At 45.0% G+C, this 18,993-nt stretch overlaps 1 protein-coding gene across 9 annotated transcripts in view; it reads left to right on the forward strand.

Annotated features, from left to right (window-relative positions):
* The window catches only part of SRGAP2 (SLIT-ROBO Rho GTPase activating protein 2), a 261,250-nt gene that overhangs the window by 233,097 nt on the left and 9,160 nt on the right, over window positions 1–18,993 (forward strand). For 6 of the 9 annotated variants that reach the window (XM_058275104.2, XM_071207696.1, XM_058275105.2 and 3 more), the window contains exons 18-21: window positions 12,282–12,506; window positions 14,682–14,761; window positions 16,874–17,054; window positions 18,486–18,632. In XM_058275104.2, coding sequence (XP_058131087.1) covers window positions 12,282–12,506; window positions 14,682–14,761; window positions 16,874–17,054; window positions 18,486–18,632 — 633 coding nt within the window. Of the gene's footprint in view, window positions 1–12,281; window positions 12,507–14,681; window positions 14,762–16,873; window positions 17,055–17,760; window positions 18,883–18,993 lie in introns of those variants that run through there. The other 3 variants (XR_011645545.1, XR_011645544.1, XM_058275109.2) reach the window with 2 other exon arrangements.

Here is an 18,993-nt window from a genome sequence, read left to right on the forward strand (position 1 = left end):
CCCTACAAATATTTACTGAGCACCTACTATGTGCTGGACACATGTCTTGGCTGTGTGCGTACATTGATAAATAACAGATGAAAACCCTGATATAATTTAGCTCAAGTTCTAGGGGAGGAGACAGAAAATAGCAGATATGTCTGGTGGGAATAAGTACTTTGATGAAAAATAAGGAAGGGAAAGGACGGGGATGGGAATGCCGGGGTGTGAATGGGGCAGAGTGCAAGAAGGGGAGAGCTACTGAAGATGGAGTGGTCAGCAAAGACCCCTCTGAGAAGATCGTTTTAGCAGCAGCCTACTTGAAGTGAGGGGAAGAGCCATGGGAACCTTCAAGATCATCAAACCCTGAAAGGTCACAGTGATGGGTTTGGATTTGGGAAGCTGTTGGAAGGTTTTAAGCAGAAGAGTGTTGTGATCTGACTTTTATATATATATATATATATATATATATATATATTCTAAAACCCTCTAGCTTCAGTAAATGGCATGGAAAATTTATTGTAGAAGGTTGTGAAGAATAGCAGGGAGACCTGTTCAGAGGTATTGTAGGCCGAGGTGTTGTGGGCTCACACTGGGGTAGTAATGGTGGAGGTGGTAAGGAGGGATCAGGTTTGGGTTGTATTTTGGACATGAGATAGGATTTGTTGATGGTGTGAATGTAAAGTGCAAGGAAGAAAGAAAAAGTAAGATTGACTCCTCAATTTTTGGAATGAGCAGTGGGGAAGTAGTGATGACATTTACTGAGTTGGGGAAGACAAAGTATGGATAAAGGAATCGAGACAAGTTATCAAGGCAGACATGGTAATTTGAAGTATCTGTTAGACATTCAGATAGAGATTTTTTTCCCCAAATTCTACTCAATTTATTCATTTTTTTAAAAATATTACATTAAAAAAATATGAGGTCCCCATTCACCCCCACCCCACCACTCCCCCCACAGTAACACTCTCCCCCATCATCATGACACATCCATTGCATCTGGTGAGTACATCTCTGGGCATCGCTGCACCCCATGGCCTGTGGTCCACACCATAGCTCACACTCTCCCATGTCCCATCCAGTGGGCCATGGGAGGACATACAGTGTCCGGCAATTGTCCCTGGAGCACCACCCAGGACAACTCCAGGTCCCAAAAATGCCACATCTCATCTCTTCCTCCCATTCCCCGCACCCAGCAGCCACCATGGCCACTTTTTCCACACCAATGCCACATTTTCTCGATTATTAACCGCAATAGTTCATGAATAGAATATCATTAAGTTCACTCTAATCCTTACTGTATTCCTCCTTCCTGTGGACCTTGGCTTGGTTGTGTCCATTCCACATCTATGTCAAGAGGGGGCTTAGATTCCACATGGATGCTGGATGCCATCCTCCTGCTTTCAGTTGTAGGCACTCTAGGCTCCATGGTGTGGTGGTTGACATTCTTCAACTCCATGTTAGCTGAGTGGGGTAAGTCCAATAAATCAGAGTGTAGGAGCTGAAGTCTGTTGAGGCTCAGGGTGTGGCTATCATATTGTCAGTCCAGAGATTCAAATCCCCTAGATATATTCAGATAGAGATTTTAAGTGGGCCATTGAACATAGGAGTCTGGCACTCAGGGAAGAAACCTGAAGTGGAGATTTCCGTGTAGGTGTTGTCCATGTGTTGATGGTACTTAGCTCATCACCCAGGGAATGAGTGTTGGAGGACCAGCTTTTGGGCTTGTACGGAGCATTTCTTCATGTCCAAGCAATCTGTCATCCTCCAGGGTGGGTAGTGGAGTCTCCGTGGCACAGCAAAGGCGAGAAGCAAGGATATGTGATACTTCCCCCTTTAGTCACCTCTGTATTTTCATTTCGCTGTCACCTTCTTAGCAACCTAGACCCAAAGTTACAAAAGGACAGCCTGAGGGCCAGGTAAGGTCCATAGATTTACCTCCTTTTGGTCCATTGTGTCTTGAAGAAATTGAATAAACAGTGGAAGGAGGTTTCACTTTAAAAAAAAAAAAATTCTAGATTTCTAGCTTCTCTTGAAAAATTATTAGATCTGGCAATACTGGATCAACATTCCCAAATAACAGCAATTCTTTGTGAAATAAGGGCTGTCCCCTATTTGAGATATGCTCTCCCCAATTCACCATACTCTCCAGCCCAGGCTGAATTCTCTTGTCTTTTATCATCACTTTGTGGTTTTTTCTATAGTGGAAAAATACTTTTATGGATTCATGAATTATCAAAGGGAGGAAAACAAATGATAGACCAAGGGGCTGAAGTGTCTTAGCACATACATCTTTATGAAAATGAAGACTTCCCTATATGGTTGGTATCCAAGTATATCTACTTCAAAGAATACCACTTTAGAGGCCATCTCACAAGCCTAAGCTTGGTTACTCAGGTTTATGGTCTTCCTGACCTGGTAAGCATCTTTACTAGCTGCCCCACCTGCAGCCTTTCTGGAGTGCCTGCACCGTCCCCTAGCCTGTTACCAGCCCTGCAGAACTTCAGAGGGTCCTGGTTCTGCAGCCTCCCTACTCTGCCCGGCTGTATGACCTCCTTAGATTACCCAGGCCCTGACTCAGCACCATGACTACTTTTGAGTTAAAAACCCTAATGATAAACACAGGATGTTGTCTGCAGTCCTATTTTAGGTGGATGGAAGTGGAAACTCTTGTAATTGCTCTTGAGTCAGTCAGTCCCCTCAGGGCCACCGGTCCTTATCTCCCCTCATTGACCAATAACTGCCGTCAGAGTGAATCTAGTCTATTTGTTCTCCCTGAATAAGAGCTGGATGATGGTATGCGAGCAGGTGTGGGGAGCAGGGAGATCCTGGGTTTACTGTGTATGTAAGTACAATGGCCTAATTCTTTTCCCCACATTCTCTTCCTGCCAGAAGGAGTGGGGAGGGAGTTGCAGAAGGGGAAAATCCATGGATTGAGCCTCATGTAGAGGTGGAGATGGTGGACACTGTCAGAAAAAACACTGGAATTGCGCCAATTCAAATTGTTACTTTCGTTTGATTTTACTTTTCTGGTTAAAAAAAGATTGATTTGTTCATCTAAATGTTTTGTTGAAAACATGTGTTTGCCCACCAAAGCAGCCTTCCACAATCACAGTAATCAAAGCCTTCCAATAATCACATTGCTTCCAAAAATAATAAAAATAATAAGTAGAATGCAGATAGAGGTGGTAAAGAAGACCACCTTCATAGGAAGACGTCTTGTGATAAGTGTGTATTCCGGACAGGTGAGTGTAGTTGGCAGGTACCTTCTGATGGAGACTCTGCCTGGGCCCAGACTTTCAGGACCTCCTCCTTTATTGCTCTGGGTTCTTGGGCATGCATGTACTTTATTATTGGCTATGGCTTTTTCTTGGGATGTATAGATCCTCAATCTCCAGGAACCAAAAAACAACCTATCTACCTATTTGAATAGTGTCTTTGTTAGAGTACCCGACCCATTGCATGAACCTTGGGTACAGGTGTTCCCAGCAATCCAGCAAGCCTGTTAATTATCTTTTTTTTTTTTTTAGGAGGTACTGGGGGTAAAACCTAGGACCTTGTACATGGAAAACAAGCATTCAACCACTTGAGCTACATCCGCTCCCCAACATTATCTTTTCTTAGCATCTATGTATTGATTATCTATTACTGTGTAACATCTTACCCTAAAACTTAGGAACTTAAAGCAATAAACGTTATTTCAGTCTGTATGAGTCAGGAATTCAGGTACAGCTTAGATTGGGGCCTCTGACTCAAGGTGTGGTAAGGTTGCAGTAAGGGTATTAGCTAGGGCTGTGTTCTCATCTGAAGGCTCAATGGGGAAGATTTGTTTCCAAGCTCACTCAGATGATTATCCCTTGAGGGTCATTGGACTGAGGGCCTCAGTTCCTAGCGGGCTGTTGGCCAAAGGTCTCTCTCTCTTCCTCGCCAGATGGGCCTCTCCACAGAGCTGCTCACAACATGGTAGTTGGTTTCCCTTAGAGAGAGTGAGTAACAGATCTCTCAGGACAGAAGCAAGAGCCTTTTTGTAAGCTAATTTTGAAAGTGATAACTCATCACTTCTGCCTCCTTCCATTTGCTGTGAGTCACTAGGTCCAACCCATACTCAAAGTAGGGGGGACTGCACATGGGTGTGAATATATCAGGGGATGGGGACCAGTGGGGCTCTTTAGAGGCTGCCCACCACCCCATCTATACTATCCAGGAAGTTTTTGGCCCCCAACGAAGTATGGGTAGCTCTCCTTCACAGTGGGTAGCTGGCTCTCTTTGACTTTTACAACCTAATTTCTTCAGATGTCAGACAATGCATATAGTCTTCTGCTCTCCCATTAATTAGTAGAGGTCCACAGACCAGCAGTGGTGGCAGCAGCACCTAGGAAATAGTTAGAAATGCAGACTTTCACCCTCAGCCCACTTAGTCTGTCAGAACCTACATTTTTAACAAGATTCCCTGGTGAGTCATATGTGCATCCAAGTGTGAGAAGTTCTGCTCTACATCCTCAAACTTAGCTCCAGGATCTAAAAGAGTGATCATTGCTGCCTGATTTTCATGGTTAGGGCATTCCCAGCTGCTGCTTTCCAGAAAAACAGAGTTTTCCTTTAAATCTCACCAATCTCTAAATGCCTCCTGGATTGGAAAGAATCTGCCTACGCTGCTCTTCTGTCTTTCACAAGGAGTGTTTTAGCTTCTGTACACAGGTGGACAAGTACAAATGTATCTGGATTGTCTTGGAGACTTACAGATGCTCGTGCTTTTATTTACTCATTTATTTAACACATATTTTTTAAGTGTCTACTATGTGCCAGGCCCTGTTTGAGGTGCTGATTATATAATATTACACCAAACAGTAAAAGCCACTGCCTTCATGGAGCTTACATCCTGTTGGGAGTAAGCAAACAAAATAAATAATTCACTGATAATATAGCAGAGGGCAAGTGCAAGAGGAAAAGAAAGCAGGTAAGGAGGTTGGAAAGTGCCAGGAGTAGACACAAGGGTTTGCTCTTTAATATACAATGTTCAGAAGAGGTCTTACTGAGCAGGTGATAGTGGGCAGTTATGTAGGACAACCAAGCAAGCACAGTGTCCTAGAAGCCACATGGAGAAAGTGTTTCAAGGAGGGTGTGGTAACTGAATTAAATGCACAGACTGATCAACTAAGAAAAGTACTGAGACATGATTGAGCAGCACAGATCTCATTGGTGACCATGATAAGTGTTGTTTTCGTGTCACGGAAGTGGCAAAATTCTGATATATGTTCAAAGAAAAGGGGTCATGTATTTAATGATGCTGTAGTGTAAGTGTGGACATGGTTGATAGGAAGTTTTGGGCTATCCATGATGGTAGAAGGAAAGCTAAAGGATAAAACAGTTATTGTATAACTCAGTGAACTCTACAGTGGCTGAGGATTGTGGTTAAGAATACAAATACAATCACCACACCAGGGAACTGAGAGTGCCTACAACTGCAAGCAGGAGAATTACATCCATCATCCATGTGGAGTGTATATCACCATCCCAGGGCCCACAGAATGGAGGAATAAAATATGGATTAGAGTGGACTTACTGATATTCTACTATAAAACTTTTGTGACTACTAATAGAAGAAATTCTGTCATTGATAGGGAGAAAGAGGCCACAGTATTTGCTGAGGACAGGGAGTGGGAAGAAGAGATGTGATGAGGGAGCATTTTTGGAACTTTGGAGTTGTCCCAAATGATATTGCAGGGTCAGATGCTGGGCATTATATATCCTGCCATAACCCACTGAATGTACCGGGGGAGAGTGTGAACTACAGAGTCAACTATTATCCATGTGGTGCAGCAGTGCTCCAGAATGTGTTCGCCAAGTGCAGTGATTGTGCTACAATGATGGAGGGGTTGTTGGTGTGGGAGGAGTGGGGTGGGGGGGATGGGGCATGTATCGGAACCTCTTATATTTTTTATAATGTAACCTTTTTGTGTATCTTCAAAAAAATAAAATTTACAAAAATGGGGTGGGGGAGTGGGGTGTGAGTTATATGGGAACCTCTTATGTTTTTTTAATGTAACATTCTAATTAAAAATATAAAATTAAAAAAAGAATACAAATATAAGAATGTTCTTTCAGGATCTATTACAAAGGTACGTAACTAGTGCAGGGTATTGATAGTGAGGTGATATGTGGGGGGAAATGCACCTGATGCATACGTTTATGGGATATGAATGTATTTGTGCTATCATATGTATGTTTTCTTCATAGATAGAGGAACACAAAGTAGCTAACAAAATATTAAACTTCTATCCTGGTAGGTCCTGCTACCTTCTCAAGTACATGGCAAAAATGTCTGGAATATATTAGCTATGCCTTACAAAAGAACACAGGCCAATATGCCAAACCCTCGATCTTAATGCTTGTACTAACAAACCTTATTCATGTAAAAATGAAACTTAGCCTAATTATAATTAATGCCTAAGAGTTACCTCCTGAAAACCTCCTTGTTACTCCAGTGTGGCCTCTCACTAAGCCAAACTAAGCAAATGAACTCACTACCTTACCCCTGATATGGGACATGACTCCTGGGGATGAGCCTACATGGCACTGAGGGATTATTACCAAGTATTAACCAGTGATGGATTTGGAAAAAGACCTAGAACAAAAGGGGAAACATTAAATAAAAAAGAGTTTTTATGGCTAAGAGACTTCAAAGTGAGTCTTTTGGAGGTCATGCCTGGAGGTTATGCTTATGCGGGTCTCAGACAGATTTCACAAACTGCCACTATAAACAAAGCCTCAAACAAGTGCTCCCAAGGGCTCTAGGGATGTCCAAATATCACAGGCAAAGCACACAGTATCATGAAATAAATACCTCCTTGGCAGGCCCTATATGGGAATATATGATATTCTGTTTCCCCAATATAACATAGTTATACTCTTTTGTAATTCCCTACTCATGATTCTTCTACTTGTATTTGAACCTAGAACTCTCAATATACCCATTAAATATATCTTTTAGAAACATAAATCTTTGGATTGTTCATATGAAAGAAAGAGAGGAGTAGAAAAGAATTGGAGACAACAGGTACAGACAATTCTTTAAAGAAATTTTATTGTAGAAAGGAGCAAAGAAATAGGGCAGTAACTGGATGAGGATGTAGGGTTAAGAGGAATTTTTTTCTTAAACATGAGAGGTATTACTGCATGTTTATATGCTGATGGGAGTGATCCAGTAGAGAAGAAAAACTGAAGATGAATGAAAGATCAAGGACAGTTGCTGGGGTGATGTTCCTGAGGTGGGTGAACAAGATGGGATTTATTGTGCAAGAAGAAAGATAGAACATAAGGGCATGCGCAAGTTGGTTAACAGATGGGGGGAGACTGGAGAGGGCAGGAAGGTGGCATTTTGGTGAGAGCGCATCAGGGAATGCCTTGGAAAGGCCACCAGAAAAAACTCAGTGGCCCTAATTTTCACTTCTTGTCTTGTAGAGAGCAGTTACTTTAAGGATTTGTAGAGGGAAGTTGTGGGATCTCCTATCATGAAAGCCTTTAAAGGCCTGATGGAGTCTGCTTGAATTTTACAGTTTCTCTTCATCACTTTCAAACCTACAAGAAACCCTGATGCATAATACGTTATCCCTAGTCTGTTGGTTGTTCCCATATCAAACCTCTGGGGCCCATAAAGTTGAAAGTTTTTAAGTGAAATGCTGTATATTTAAAGCAGTCTGTCCAAAGTTTAGCATTCTCCTGGAAATTTTAAGATTTTGATTTTGGGATCTAGAGTCCTCAGCTTGTTGGATAATGCCTCTTGGGGGAAGATGGATAATAGACTTCTGTAAATTATTAACAGCTAGGTGTTGGCACTGCCTTCCATTCCCTGGCTAGAATCAAGGATCCTATATCAAGAAGCAATCGGTATAATTACAGAAAATATTTTGAAATGCTACCTTTTTGCCAAACACTTTGCTAAATGCTTTGCACATAGCGTCTCATTTGGTCTTCGCAGCAGACTCATTAAGGAGTGCTATTATTGCCTCCATTGTACAAAGAAAAAACTAGGGAACTATAATAAACTCAAAACCCAACCTGACTCCAAAAATCCTTGTGGGTTTTTTCTTTTTTTTAATTGAATCTAAGAGACAAATGTATATCATAAAATTTTCCAAGTCGAACAAACTACATGATTAAAAAAAAAGTTTCCCACCCTAGTCCTAATTGTGTGCACACTCATAGCTTTTTGGGGGAAGAGAATCTTCAGTTTTTGCCAAACTCCTCCTTCCCCCATAACAGTTTGATGTGGTTATGAATTTCAGAAATAAATATTGGATTATGTTTGTTATCTGGTCTGTACCTGGGTGTGATTAAGTTATGATTAGGGCTTTGATTGGGCTATGTTATTAGGGTGTTGAGTTCCCACCCCTTGGTGGGTGAGGACTCACAGATACAAGGCATGGCAGAGGTCAGAGTCAAATGTTTTTTGTTTTTGTTTTTTTTAAGGTTTATTTATTTATTTATTTCTCTCCCCTTTCCCCCTGCCCCAGTTGTCTGTTCTCTGTGTCTTTTCGCTGCGTGTTCTTCTTTGTTCGCTTCTGTTGTCAGCGGCACGGGAATCTGTTTCTTTTGTCATCTTGTTGTGTCAGCTCTCCGTGTGGGCGGCGCCATTCCTGGGCAGGCTGCACTTTCTTTTGCACTGGGCAGCTCTCCTTACGGGGCACACTTCTTGCGCATGGGACTCCCCTACACAGGGACACCCCTGCGTGGTATGGCACTCCTTGCGCGCATCAGCACTGTACATGGGCCAGCTCCACATGCGTCATGAAGGCCTGGGGTTTGAACCACGGACCTCCCATGTGGTAGACGGATTCCCTAACCACTGGGCCAACTCTGCTTCCTGAATCAAATGTTTTTGATGTTCGAGTTTGATGCTGAAGCCTTAAACTGGAGCCCTAGGAAGTAAGCTCTCAGAGGAAAGAGAAGTAAGCCCCAGGAAGAAAGGAACCCTGAGCCCAGGAAGAAACAAGCCCTGGGAAGAGAGGAACCTTGAACCCAGAGAGAAGCAAAACCCTGGAAGGGTGGAACCCAGGAAGCCTGAACCCTCGCAGACATCAGCAACCATCTTGCTCCAACATGTGAAAATAGACTTTGGTGTGGGAAGTAATTTGTGCTTATGGCCTGGTATCTGTAAGCTCCTATCCCAAATAAATACCCTTCATAAAAGCCAACCAATTTATGGTATTTTGCAGCAGCACCCCTTTGGTTGATTTATACAGAATTTGGTACTGAGGAGTGGGGAAGTGCTTTTGAAATTACCGAAATGCTGAAATGGTTTTATAAATTGGTAAGTGGTATTTTTTGGAGGAATTATGAGATGCTTGATGGAAAAGGCCTAGATCTCTTTGAATAGACTGTTGATAGTAATATGGGTGCTAAAGAGACTTTTTATGATGCCTTAGAAGTAAATGATGAAATCATTATTGGAAACTGGAGGAAAGGCGATCCATGTTTTAAAGTTTCAGAGAACTTAGCAAGATTAACTCCTGGTGTTTCATAGAAGGCGAAATTTGAAAATGATGAGCCTGGGCATTTAGCTGAAGAAATTTCCAAAGTAAACCCAGAGAATGTGGCTTGGCTTCTGCTTGCAGCTTATAACAAAATGCTAGAAAGAGAGATATACTGAAGACTGAACTGTCAGTCTTCAAAGAAAACAGAAACTAATTCTGGAAATCCCAAACCCCTGGAAATTAAGCTCCCAAAAGAAAGTGCCCCATTGGAGGACTTAACTAAACTTGGAACTTGTAAATCAGGATTGAAGATGCAGTTATCTTGGAAAGACTTGTGGAAAGTCTTACAGTATGATGGCTTGGACCCCTGCTTCTTGCATACTAAACCAGCAAGGTTTTTGAGAGAGCTGTATGAACAAAACCACTGTCAGCTTGGACTAAAAGGGAAATGGAAAGGAGATACTGAAGGCGAAACAGCTTTAAGAGGAAAACCATGGAAGCTGAGATCTGGAATAAAGACTTAACCTTGGGCCAAGAAAGGAACCCCACCCATGTGTACAGAGAGGGTACGTTTGCCCCAGCAGTCGAAGAGGGTGGATGTTCCTGATCCATATTCTGGAAGAGTTTTGCTGCCCCAGGGTATAGAGAGGGTAGAGCACATTCCCCAAAGATTAGGGCTGCTGAGGTCAGCACCCCTTTGGCTGACTAATACACCCCACACACACAAAATGGCTACCTTATCTGTTTGCTTGTTGTTTTTGCTTGTTTCTGCTTGTTGTGTTTTTAATTTAGGAGGCACCAGGAATCGAACCTAGGACCTCCTATGTGGGAGGTGGGTGTTCAACTGCCTGAGCTGCATCTGCTCCCTTTGCCAAACTTTTGAAGGAAACTGTGTTCCCCAAATTGTTAAAAACCACTACTTTAGCCCCTAAACTTGGGTGTTCCTGTTGAAGATTGGGCAAGAGGGAAGGATCTTGGTCTGTATTTTGATGGGACTAAGGAAATGAACCTGGACCCATGTGACCACTGGCCATGAAGATGTCTTCTTCTCAAGCCCCTGGTCACTCTAACCATCTATGAATCAAATAGCCTCTACCTTAATAGGCTTGGCAAGATTTCTCATCTTCCCCAGAGCTTCAGCTTAGGACTCTCAGGGCTATAATTTGTTTCCTTTTGACTACCAGGCTTCCCAGAAAATACTGATTTTCTTCTATGTTACCAAAACATTGTCAGATTGCATTAATGGAACAGGACCTTCCTCCATCCTCGTCCCTCCTCGATACTAGGAATGTGGTAGCCTAAGAGGAACCACTGCAGTACCTTATGGCACTTAATGCCTCAGTTGTCCCTGCCAAGGTATTTCTCTCCTCTGTCTAGCTCCAGTTTTAATTTGACCAAGTAAGGGATTGAAAACTTTTCCCAGCCTTTTAAAAAATTTCTGCCCTCTTTTACCTCAAGAACCCAGAGGAAGGTTGTAAAATTAAATCTTTTAAGAACCAGGGAGCAATCCAGCCACTGGGATTTCCCTGAGCCCATCCGTGGCTGGTCTCTCCTGCATTAGCTTCTAGGGCCCATAGAATTATGGTTCTCAACCTTTTTTCCCAGTGACAATTGTTCACATCCTTTGTACTTCCTGCAGTGATTCTCTAAGGGGGATGGGGTACATTTCAGAGTCTCTAGTGGAAGAGAGAACTGCTGAATTAGAGACCAGCTTAGTGATTTGAGTCTGGATTTCGGGTTGACTAGAAATAAATTGCCCATTTCTGAAGAATAGCTACTCAGATGAAGACAGAGGCATCTGAGTGGTCTTTGGTTTCTTCTCAGGATCTATTTGAAGCAGGTGCTGAGGGCTTCGTGCTGATGCCTGTGAGGGAGGTAGAACCCCTTAGCAGAGCTGGCAGCACTACAGACTATGTGGGGGAATATATCCAAAGCTTGCTCAGCCGTCCATTCCTGGACTGGCAGAGACCACTAGGGACTCAGTAGGCACAGTGGCTTATGGAAGGGTTTGGGTCCTTGGCCAGGTAGGAGGTATGGCTAGAACATCCGTGGGCTGAGAAGGGGAAGTTCCCAGAATAAATACCCAATAATGCAGTCAGTCTGCATCCAGAGGAAGCCTGAGCAGAAGCTGAATAGTGTGCTTGCCTTTTCCTGAATAAATCTTAAATGTAAAAATAGAGGAGGAAATGAAAATGAAAAGCAATTGCATTAGCTGTTTCAGAAGGAAATTCACACTGACTTGATGGGATACAAAAACTAATTGGTTGGTAAAAATTTTTTAAATAAGTATAGAGCTTGGAATGGAACATCTCTAGTAATTTGATTATTTTGTTATGAAAAAAGGTGCATGATACATGGATGCCTGTGTCTTCTGGCTATAATTACTGAGGGTCCCCGTCTGCCTCGTTAGCTTAGTGGTTGGTCTGTGGGAGCCATAGGCAGCTCTACAGAGTGGTGGGTCCTCAAGGAAGAGTGGATTTAGTGGATGAGGTTCACAGTGGGGTTGGGTAGTGGGATGGTACAAATTATTCGAAAGGGTAGCTGGAGAGAGGGAAGGGATCAGAGCTGCAGGCATCGATTCTGTTCCTTCCTCAGCAGGATGGAGTAGGCTGAGTGTCTCCATTTGGCCTTACTTGGCCCCTGAATGGCCATCCTGGTGGCCATTCTTTTCTCCCCAGCTCTGCTTTCTGCAAGGGCTCCAGTGCCCAGGAAGGCAGGTGGCAATTTGTAGACCTTCTGCTTTTGCTCTTGGCAGTGCCTCCTGTGATTGTGTTTTCTGGGCATTCATGCGAGTGCTTTCCAGCTTCCCCCCTTTCCCTTCTCCTCCAGTTTATCACAGTTCAGTGAAGAGAACATGATGGACCCCTACAACCTCGCCATCTGCTTCGGGCCCTCGCTGATGTCAGTGCCTGAGGGCCACGACCAGGTGTCCTGTCAAGCCCACGTGAATGAGCTGATCAAAACCATCATCATCCAGCATGAGAACATCTTCCCAAACCCCAGGGAGCTGGAGGGCCCTGTCTACAGCAGAGGAGGAAGCATGGAGGATTACTGGTAGGGGAGCTCGGGGGTGGAGGAGGGGAGGGTGTCACCAATACACCCTGGCGTGGGGGCCAGATGGCCAAGCGAAAACCAAGAGAAACACCCAGATCCCCTCAGCCTCCCACTTAGAAGCTTCTCAAGCTGCCAGGGTCTGCGAATGTACAGGCAGACCCCCACTTCAACCTAACCTATAGAGCAAGTGCCACTTCGTGCCACCTGCATTTTTCTGTGAGTCCTAAATGGTGACTGACTGACCATTCTGAAAAATTATGACAGCAGTGATAGTTAGAGTAATAATCTTCAGGCAAGGGAATTCTGTGAAGTTGTTTATAGAACTGCCAGTCATCAGTGAACAGTGTCTTGTTTCTGCTCTGTGCTCTGTGCTGTGAGAGAAACAATCCTTGTTCCTAGGGAATGCTTATTCTCACTGGGAAGAGTTTAGATAGGAGGCACAGTCTCCTCATGGAGAGTTCATAGAATGACAGTTGAGAATGATTTCAGAAGTGTGTGAAGAGAAAAAGGTAAGCCCCAGTTAGGTAAAGTCCCACCATGAAGCAGGACTGCATGTGTGGGCAAGGTTTTCATGACCGTATCCTGAGAACAGAGATCTAAAAGGAATCCCTAGAGCACATCTTCAGTAGACTCTTCCATTAGGCAAATAATTGATCATTGTTTCCACTTTACAGATGAAATCACTGCAACCCAATGAGGCTAGTGACATAATCTTCTGGACCATTCCTGTGATGAGGATTCTTATCTCTTTAACTCGAGCACTATCTCTTACACTACACTACCTCCAGGATACCACTTTCAGTGTCCTTTTCCCACTAAACACAAAAACAACTACCTCTCTCTTTTATTCCCTAACATGCGTTACTTCTCTTCCTCCTCCTCCCCCATCCATTCTTCCCCTAAATAATGTTTCAGCCTTAGCTGAAAGCAAAAGCAAGCTCAAATTGGATACTTTTGGAACTCAATATCTGGAACCAATTCAGCCAGTCCCATTGCTATTGACTGAGATGGAAGAGGAAAGGGAGTTTGTTTACTTAATTAGAAGCCAATTGGTCTATGCTCCTCCTTGACCCCCACAGAGGGAGCCTCCTGCCCAAGGAGTGAAGAAAGTGATATTCATATGTCTGTGAACATCACAATATCAGTGGGTTTACTCTTCTCTGCTGTACTGCAGATCCCAGCATCTGACTCAGAGTTGGGGAAACATAGGCATGCCAGCTTAGGGAAAGCTTGTTGCCACTGACAGATGGCTGGTAGTGACTGGGGAGGTTGGTGGTCAGCTCAGGTCTCAGCCTAGCCTGGCTGAGGAGCTCCAGGGAACTGTTTTGTGTATGTGGCTTGGGAGAATGGTTTTCCCTCTTGCACAAGGGATTAGTTGTTCAAAAGTTTTGGAGTAGTGTTGCCGATTCCTGCTTTACCTTTCTCTTTAAAAGGCAGAAAGTCTACCTTCACCTCTCAAATATCAAACACTGCAGCCTCTGGTCTTTTCCTCAGGATGCAGAGGCCCCATAGTCCTACTTGCCCAGTCTCAGCCCAGTTGACAGGGGGTGGCCCAGAGGGGCCCACAGGGGCAGACATCTTGCTCTAGTTTTCTCCAAGGTATTCTCCCCAACCCAGTGTGTTTGTTGTACATCACAAATTTATTAGTTGCCTCTGGAGAAACCACAAGATTAGTCAAAGAATGTTACAGCCACTGAGTAGGTACCTGGGCCTCAGGCAGAAACACCCAAGGATCAAGTGTCAGATGAGAGGGACCATCTGACTGCTGAACACAGTCAGAAGGTGCTTATCCTCTCGGTTGGTAGACCCCTAAGAATCCTGGAGACTAGCCAGGAGACCGAAACAGCTAGGGAGAGGGGAGCACTGGGCTGCTTGGCCTTCCTGCAGCAGTGGAGAGGCGAACCCCATTTCACCACCAGGCTTATCAGGCCTGGAACTTTCCTGGACCAGGAGCCCAGTTCTAGGAATGCCTGCTGTAGGGCATGGTAGACTTCTGAGAGCTCAGGTGTCAGTGGACCTGGGATCATCTGCTGGAGGCAGGGATGAGGAACAGGCGAAGCATAGGATTTTAGGCATCATGTTGCCTTTACCTTAGAGCAGGGAGGCTCTTTGAAGGGAAGACAGGTATTTTAAAGGCAAATGCTGATGTTCTGGTCACTCTTGCATCTTTTGCAGTGATAGTCCCCATGGAGAGACTACCTCAGCTGAAGACTCCACCCAGGATGTGACCACAGAGCACCACACGAGCGATGATGGTATGAAGCCTGGCTTCCTGGTCAATGGGGCCACTGTGGGTGAAGCAGAAGGAAGTCATTTTACATCCCACACTCCTCATGAACCCTCCTGCCTGTAGACCCCTGAGGACAGGCTGGGCGCTCAGTGACCTCTCACCTTCATTCCTTCCCTTCCTTGGAGAGACAGCCTACTTTCTTGAATAGTTCTAGAATTGTCCCTTTATTAAACCAGAGGTGAAGAGCTAGACCTGCTGTAGCCCTTCAACCTTCTTGCCCCAATTCCCTGCCCCTTGTCTACCTCTTAGCATCTTATCTAGCCTGCGTCCAGCACGATGTCCAGTCCCCTGTCACAGCCCAGAGTCCTGCTAGTCTAACCAAGACCAAAGCAAGGAGAACTCATTTAAAAATAGTAAGCCTGGGGAATAGAGAATCAGGGTGCCACGAACCGTACAGAAGCAAGCCAGAGGAGAGTGGGAATCAGGATGCAGAAACCACATGTTTTCACACCTGCTGACCCGAAAAACTGACCCTTTCCAAAGTACAACTCTGCAAGTGCTGGGCAGCACAGTTGGGGTACATCAAAAGGTGGCATACTCAGTGTCAGCCACAGGCTCCATTTTATTAGGGTCCTTCCAGCCAACATATTTCCTCCTCCTTCCAGTAGTTCCCCACCTCTATTTCTGGGTCACTTGGTCTCTGGATGTCTCAGCAGCTGACAAGGGGCCTCAGAATTTTCTGGGCATGAGAATGAAATGGCACAGTTTATGGAGCTTTCCCTGCTCCCTGCCTTGCTGTGAATTCTGCAATCCTAGGCCAGCTTTAAAAGGAGAAAAAATGAGGACCGCTTATTTGGATCCTAATATCAGAAGGAGCACTAGGATAATTTACCACAATTGGGGAAGAAAAGGTGAACTAGGGAAACTAGTATTTGGTTAGTGCCTCCCTGGTACCCAGCACTTCTAGGGACTTTATAGCCATTATTTCTTAATCATCATAATCCCTAGTGAAATAGATAATGGCCTCTGTTAGTTGAGAAAATGGGATTTAGAGAGATGAAGTGATATGCCCAAGGCTGAACAGAAGTGAGATTGGGATATATAGATGGGCCTCGAAAGCTGAGTTTTTTTCTCCTTCTCTGGTCTTCTGCCTATGGTGAAATCTTCGACCCTGCTGGTTCAGGAACAGACCTACCAACCAGGGCTGTGTGGGCATTCTCTTGTTTTTAAGCAGACTTTCTCTCTGCTACCCAGAATATCTGACTTTAACCTTGACTTCCTTTCCCGGGGCCCTTCTCACTTTCTGACCTTGGCCTCCATCCTAGAACAGAGAACGATAAGGACAACTACCATAGTGATGATTCTTGCTTATCTAGCACCCACTCCGGGCCAGGCACTGTTCTAAGCACTTTTACCAATTGTAACTCATTGGTTCCTCATAACAACTTCATGAAATAGGCGCTATTGTTAACCTCATTTTACAAATGAGAAGACAGAATCCCACACAAAAGTTAAGCTCTTTTAATTTTTCACGTCATTTTCATGCACATCTGTTCATAAATTGGTCATAAAATATATTTCCATGTTTTGCCCCTTGGAAAGTTGATTAAGCAAGTTATTTTCTCTTTATGGAGACTAAAATCTCCTGTTTCACAAGGGGGAATGGACACAGGTAAATTATAAAATACAGTATGATAAATTTTCTACAATGGGATTATTTTATACCCAGAAAAGAAATAACGCTAAAATACAAAAAGAATAAATAAAAGAAAGAAATAACGCTTAAAAATACAGCATGGAAAGACCATGATATAGGTATGAAGAGCCATGGAAGCACCAAAGAATTAAGTAGGTGATGTTTGTGTGGGGTCTTCATGTGTTTCATCAGGCCCATGAGAGAGAAGCACATTCCAGGTGGAGGGAGCAGGTGAGCAAAGGCAAGGAAGAGGACACACGGCTTGCAGGATAATGGCCCACTCGGCCTGGGAATTGCCTGCCTTATGTGTTACCCTTGGCTTAGTCTTCATGCTAGGCCATTTTCCCACTGCTGTTAAGTTTAGCTCATTGAGCTTCCCCACCCAGTCTCCAAAATCTGTGGCTCCCAACACTGTGTTACCTTCTTTTCCACCCCTCTCAGAGTGTGAGCCCATTGAGGCTATTGCCAAGTTTGACTACGTGGGCCGGACGGCCCGAGAGCTGTCCTTCAAGAAGGGGGCATCCCTGCTTCTTTACCAGCGGGCTTCGGATGACTGGTGGGAAGGTCGGCACAACGGCATCGATGGACTCATCCCCCACCAGTACATCGTGGTCCAAGACACGTACGTTGGGCCCTTGGCACCTTTAGGGTCACTGGCCACACTGTGGGAGTGGGACCTCATTTCTGGAGCCATAGCAGTGTGCAGGAGACCAACCCCCAGGGGGCCAGCACAGTCCTGAGGCCAGCACAGTTCCCTCCAAAGGTCCCCAGACTAAGTGGAGAATTGTCTTTTTATCTCCACTCTATTCACTCTGCAAACCTGATCCAGTTGTTTTAGAAATCTGCCAGCCAGTACTCATCCACATTTACACCTGATAAGTGACAATGAGTGGTTATGATTTGACCACCTATATCCCCTTTCTGGAAAGATCAGGTTGGGAAAACATTTTGTTTTTCTTTCTTTCTTTTTTTTTTAACAACCCTTCTTACCTAGCCTAGCACTTTTCCACTTGCAAATGAAAATGATGAGTTACTTTTCTGAGAGCTATGTAATTTAATCAACTTTATGGAAATGACCTAGTTTGTTTCATTTAACCAAGATGAGGTTGATTTGGGGAAAGATGGGGAAGAGGAAGGGAAAGGATGTCAGAGAACAAAGGGAACCTGAACTCTCATCCCAAAGAGCTTCATCAGACGGGCTGTGGGTTGGTTCCTACCCTTTGAAACAATACCTCCCTGCCCCTTGCCCTGCCTCTGCCCTGAAGCCCTTCCCTTGGATACGATGCTGTCAATGTTTTTAGTCCTTCCCTTAATATTATTTTTTAAAGGTTGATATGCTGAATGAGACCCTCCCAGCCTCTCCCCAGCTTGTTCTGCGGGAATATCCTCCCTCTGTTGATAACATCGCAAATCTGATGGCGACCTGTGCATGGACAGGACCCTCCCAAATTTAGCATTATGACTTCATTCCAGGATCGAGAGAAGATGAAGTGTGGGGGAGAAGGGGCTTGCTCTGTCATCGGTAGCCAGAGGGGCAAGGAGAGCAGTGGAGAGACTTGGGACTGGCTTGGACACTCTAAACGGGGCTCGATGTGCTACGACAGTGTGGTGGGGTCCTGCCTCAACGCCGGCATCTCCAGAGCCACTGCAGAGCTGCCTGTGCTTACCCGGCAGTGTACAGGACCTCAGCAGATAAACCTCGACCTGGACTTGCCGCCTCCTCCTCCAGGAGGTGGTCCCTGCACAGCCACCCCTGAAAAGCAGCATGGGGTTGATGCAGATGCCTCGAATCCAGGTGGCCCCTAGCCGAGCTTCCTGAGGAACTGAGGAGCCTGCACAACTCAGCCAGATTATTTATTTTTATTTAAACAACCCTCCAAAGGCCCTTAGGTTTCCTCGCCTCTGCTCACAGAGCTAGCCCCACCAGGTGTCACCGCTGCCTTAGAGCTGTGTGGGGTTGCGTGTGTGTTGGGGGGGCCATCTTGCCGATTTAACACTGCTTTTTATGTTGTTGTTTTCCCCCCTCCCTGCCTACCTGCCCCTTCTCCCCCAGCGAGGACGGTGTCGTGGAGAGGTCCAGCCCCAAGTCTGAGATTGAGGTCATTTCTGAGCCACCTGAAGAAAAGGTGACAGCCAGAGCGGGGGCCAGCTGTCCCAGTGGGGGTCATGTAGCCGATATTTATCTTGCAAACATCAACAAGTAAGCTCTGCTTTTCATTTTCTGCTCCCCTAAATGCATTGCAACACCCAGGCTCACCCTCTGCCTAACCCCCTCTCCATTCCTATGCTGCTTGCCGAGCCCCAGTCCCCAGCCTAATAGCATGTGTTCACTGCTGCTGCAAGGCGAACAGGGCTGAGGAAGCTTCTTCAGGCCTCCCAGGCAGGCACAGGCCTTCAGCTAGCTGCCCTCATGCTGTGGAAGGGGCTCCTGTCTATGCCTCTACATTGCCTGTCCACTCAGATCCTCCGGCGCTCTGACAGGCAGTCAGACTTTTGCCAAAGCCTCGGTCGCTTTTTGCAACTTGGTTCCATACTTTTCCTCAGAGGTGCCTTCTCTTTTC

This window comes from Dasypus novemcinctus, chromosome 13, assembly GCF_030445035.2.
Source record: "Dasypus novemcinctus isolate mDasNov1 chromosome 13, mDasNov1.1.hap2, whole genome shotgun sequence".
In the NCBI taxonomy this organism is placed as follows: Eukaryota; Metazoa; Chordata; class Mammalia; order Cingulata; family Dasypodidae; genus Dasypus; species Dasypus novemcinctus.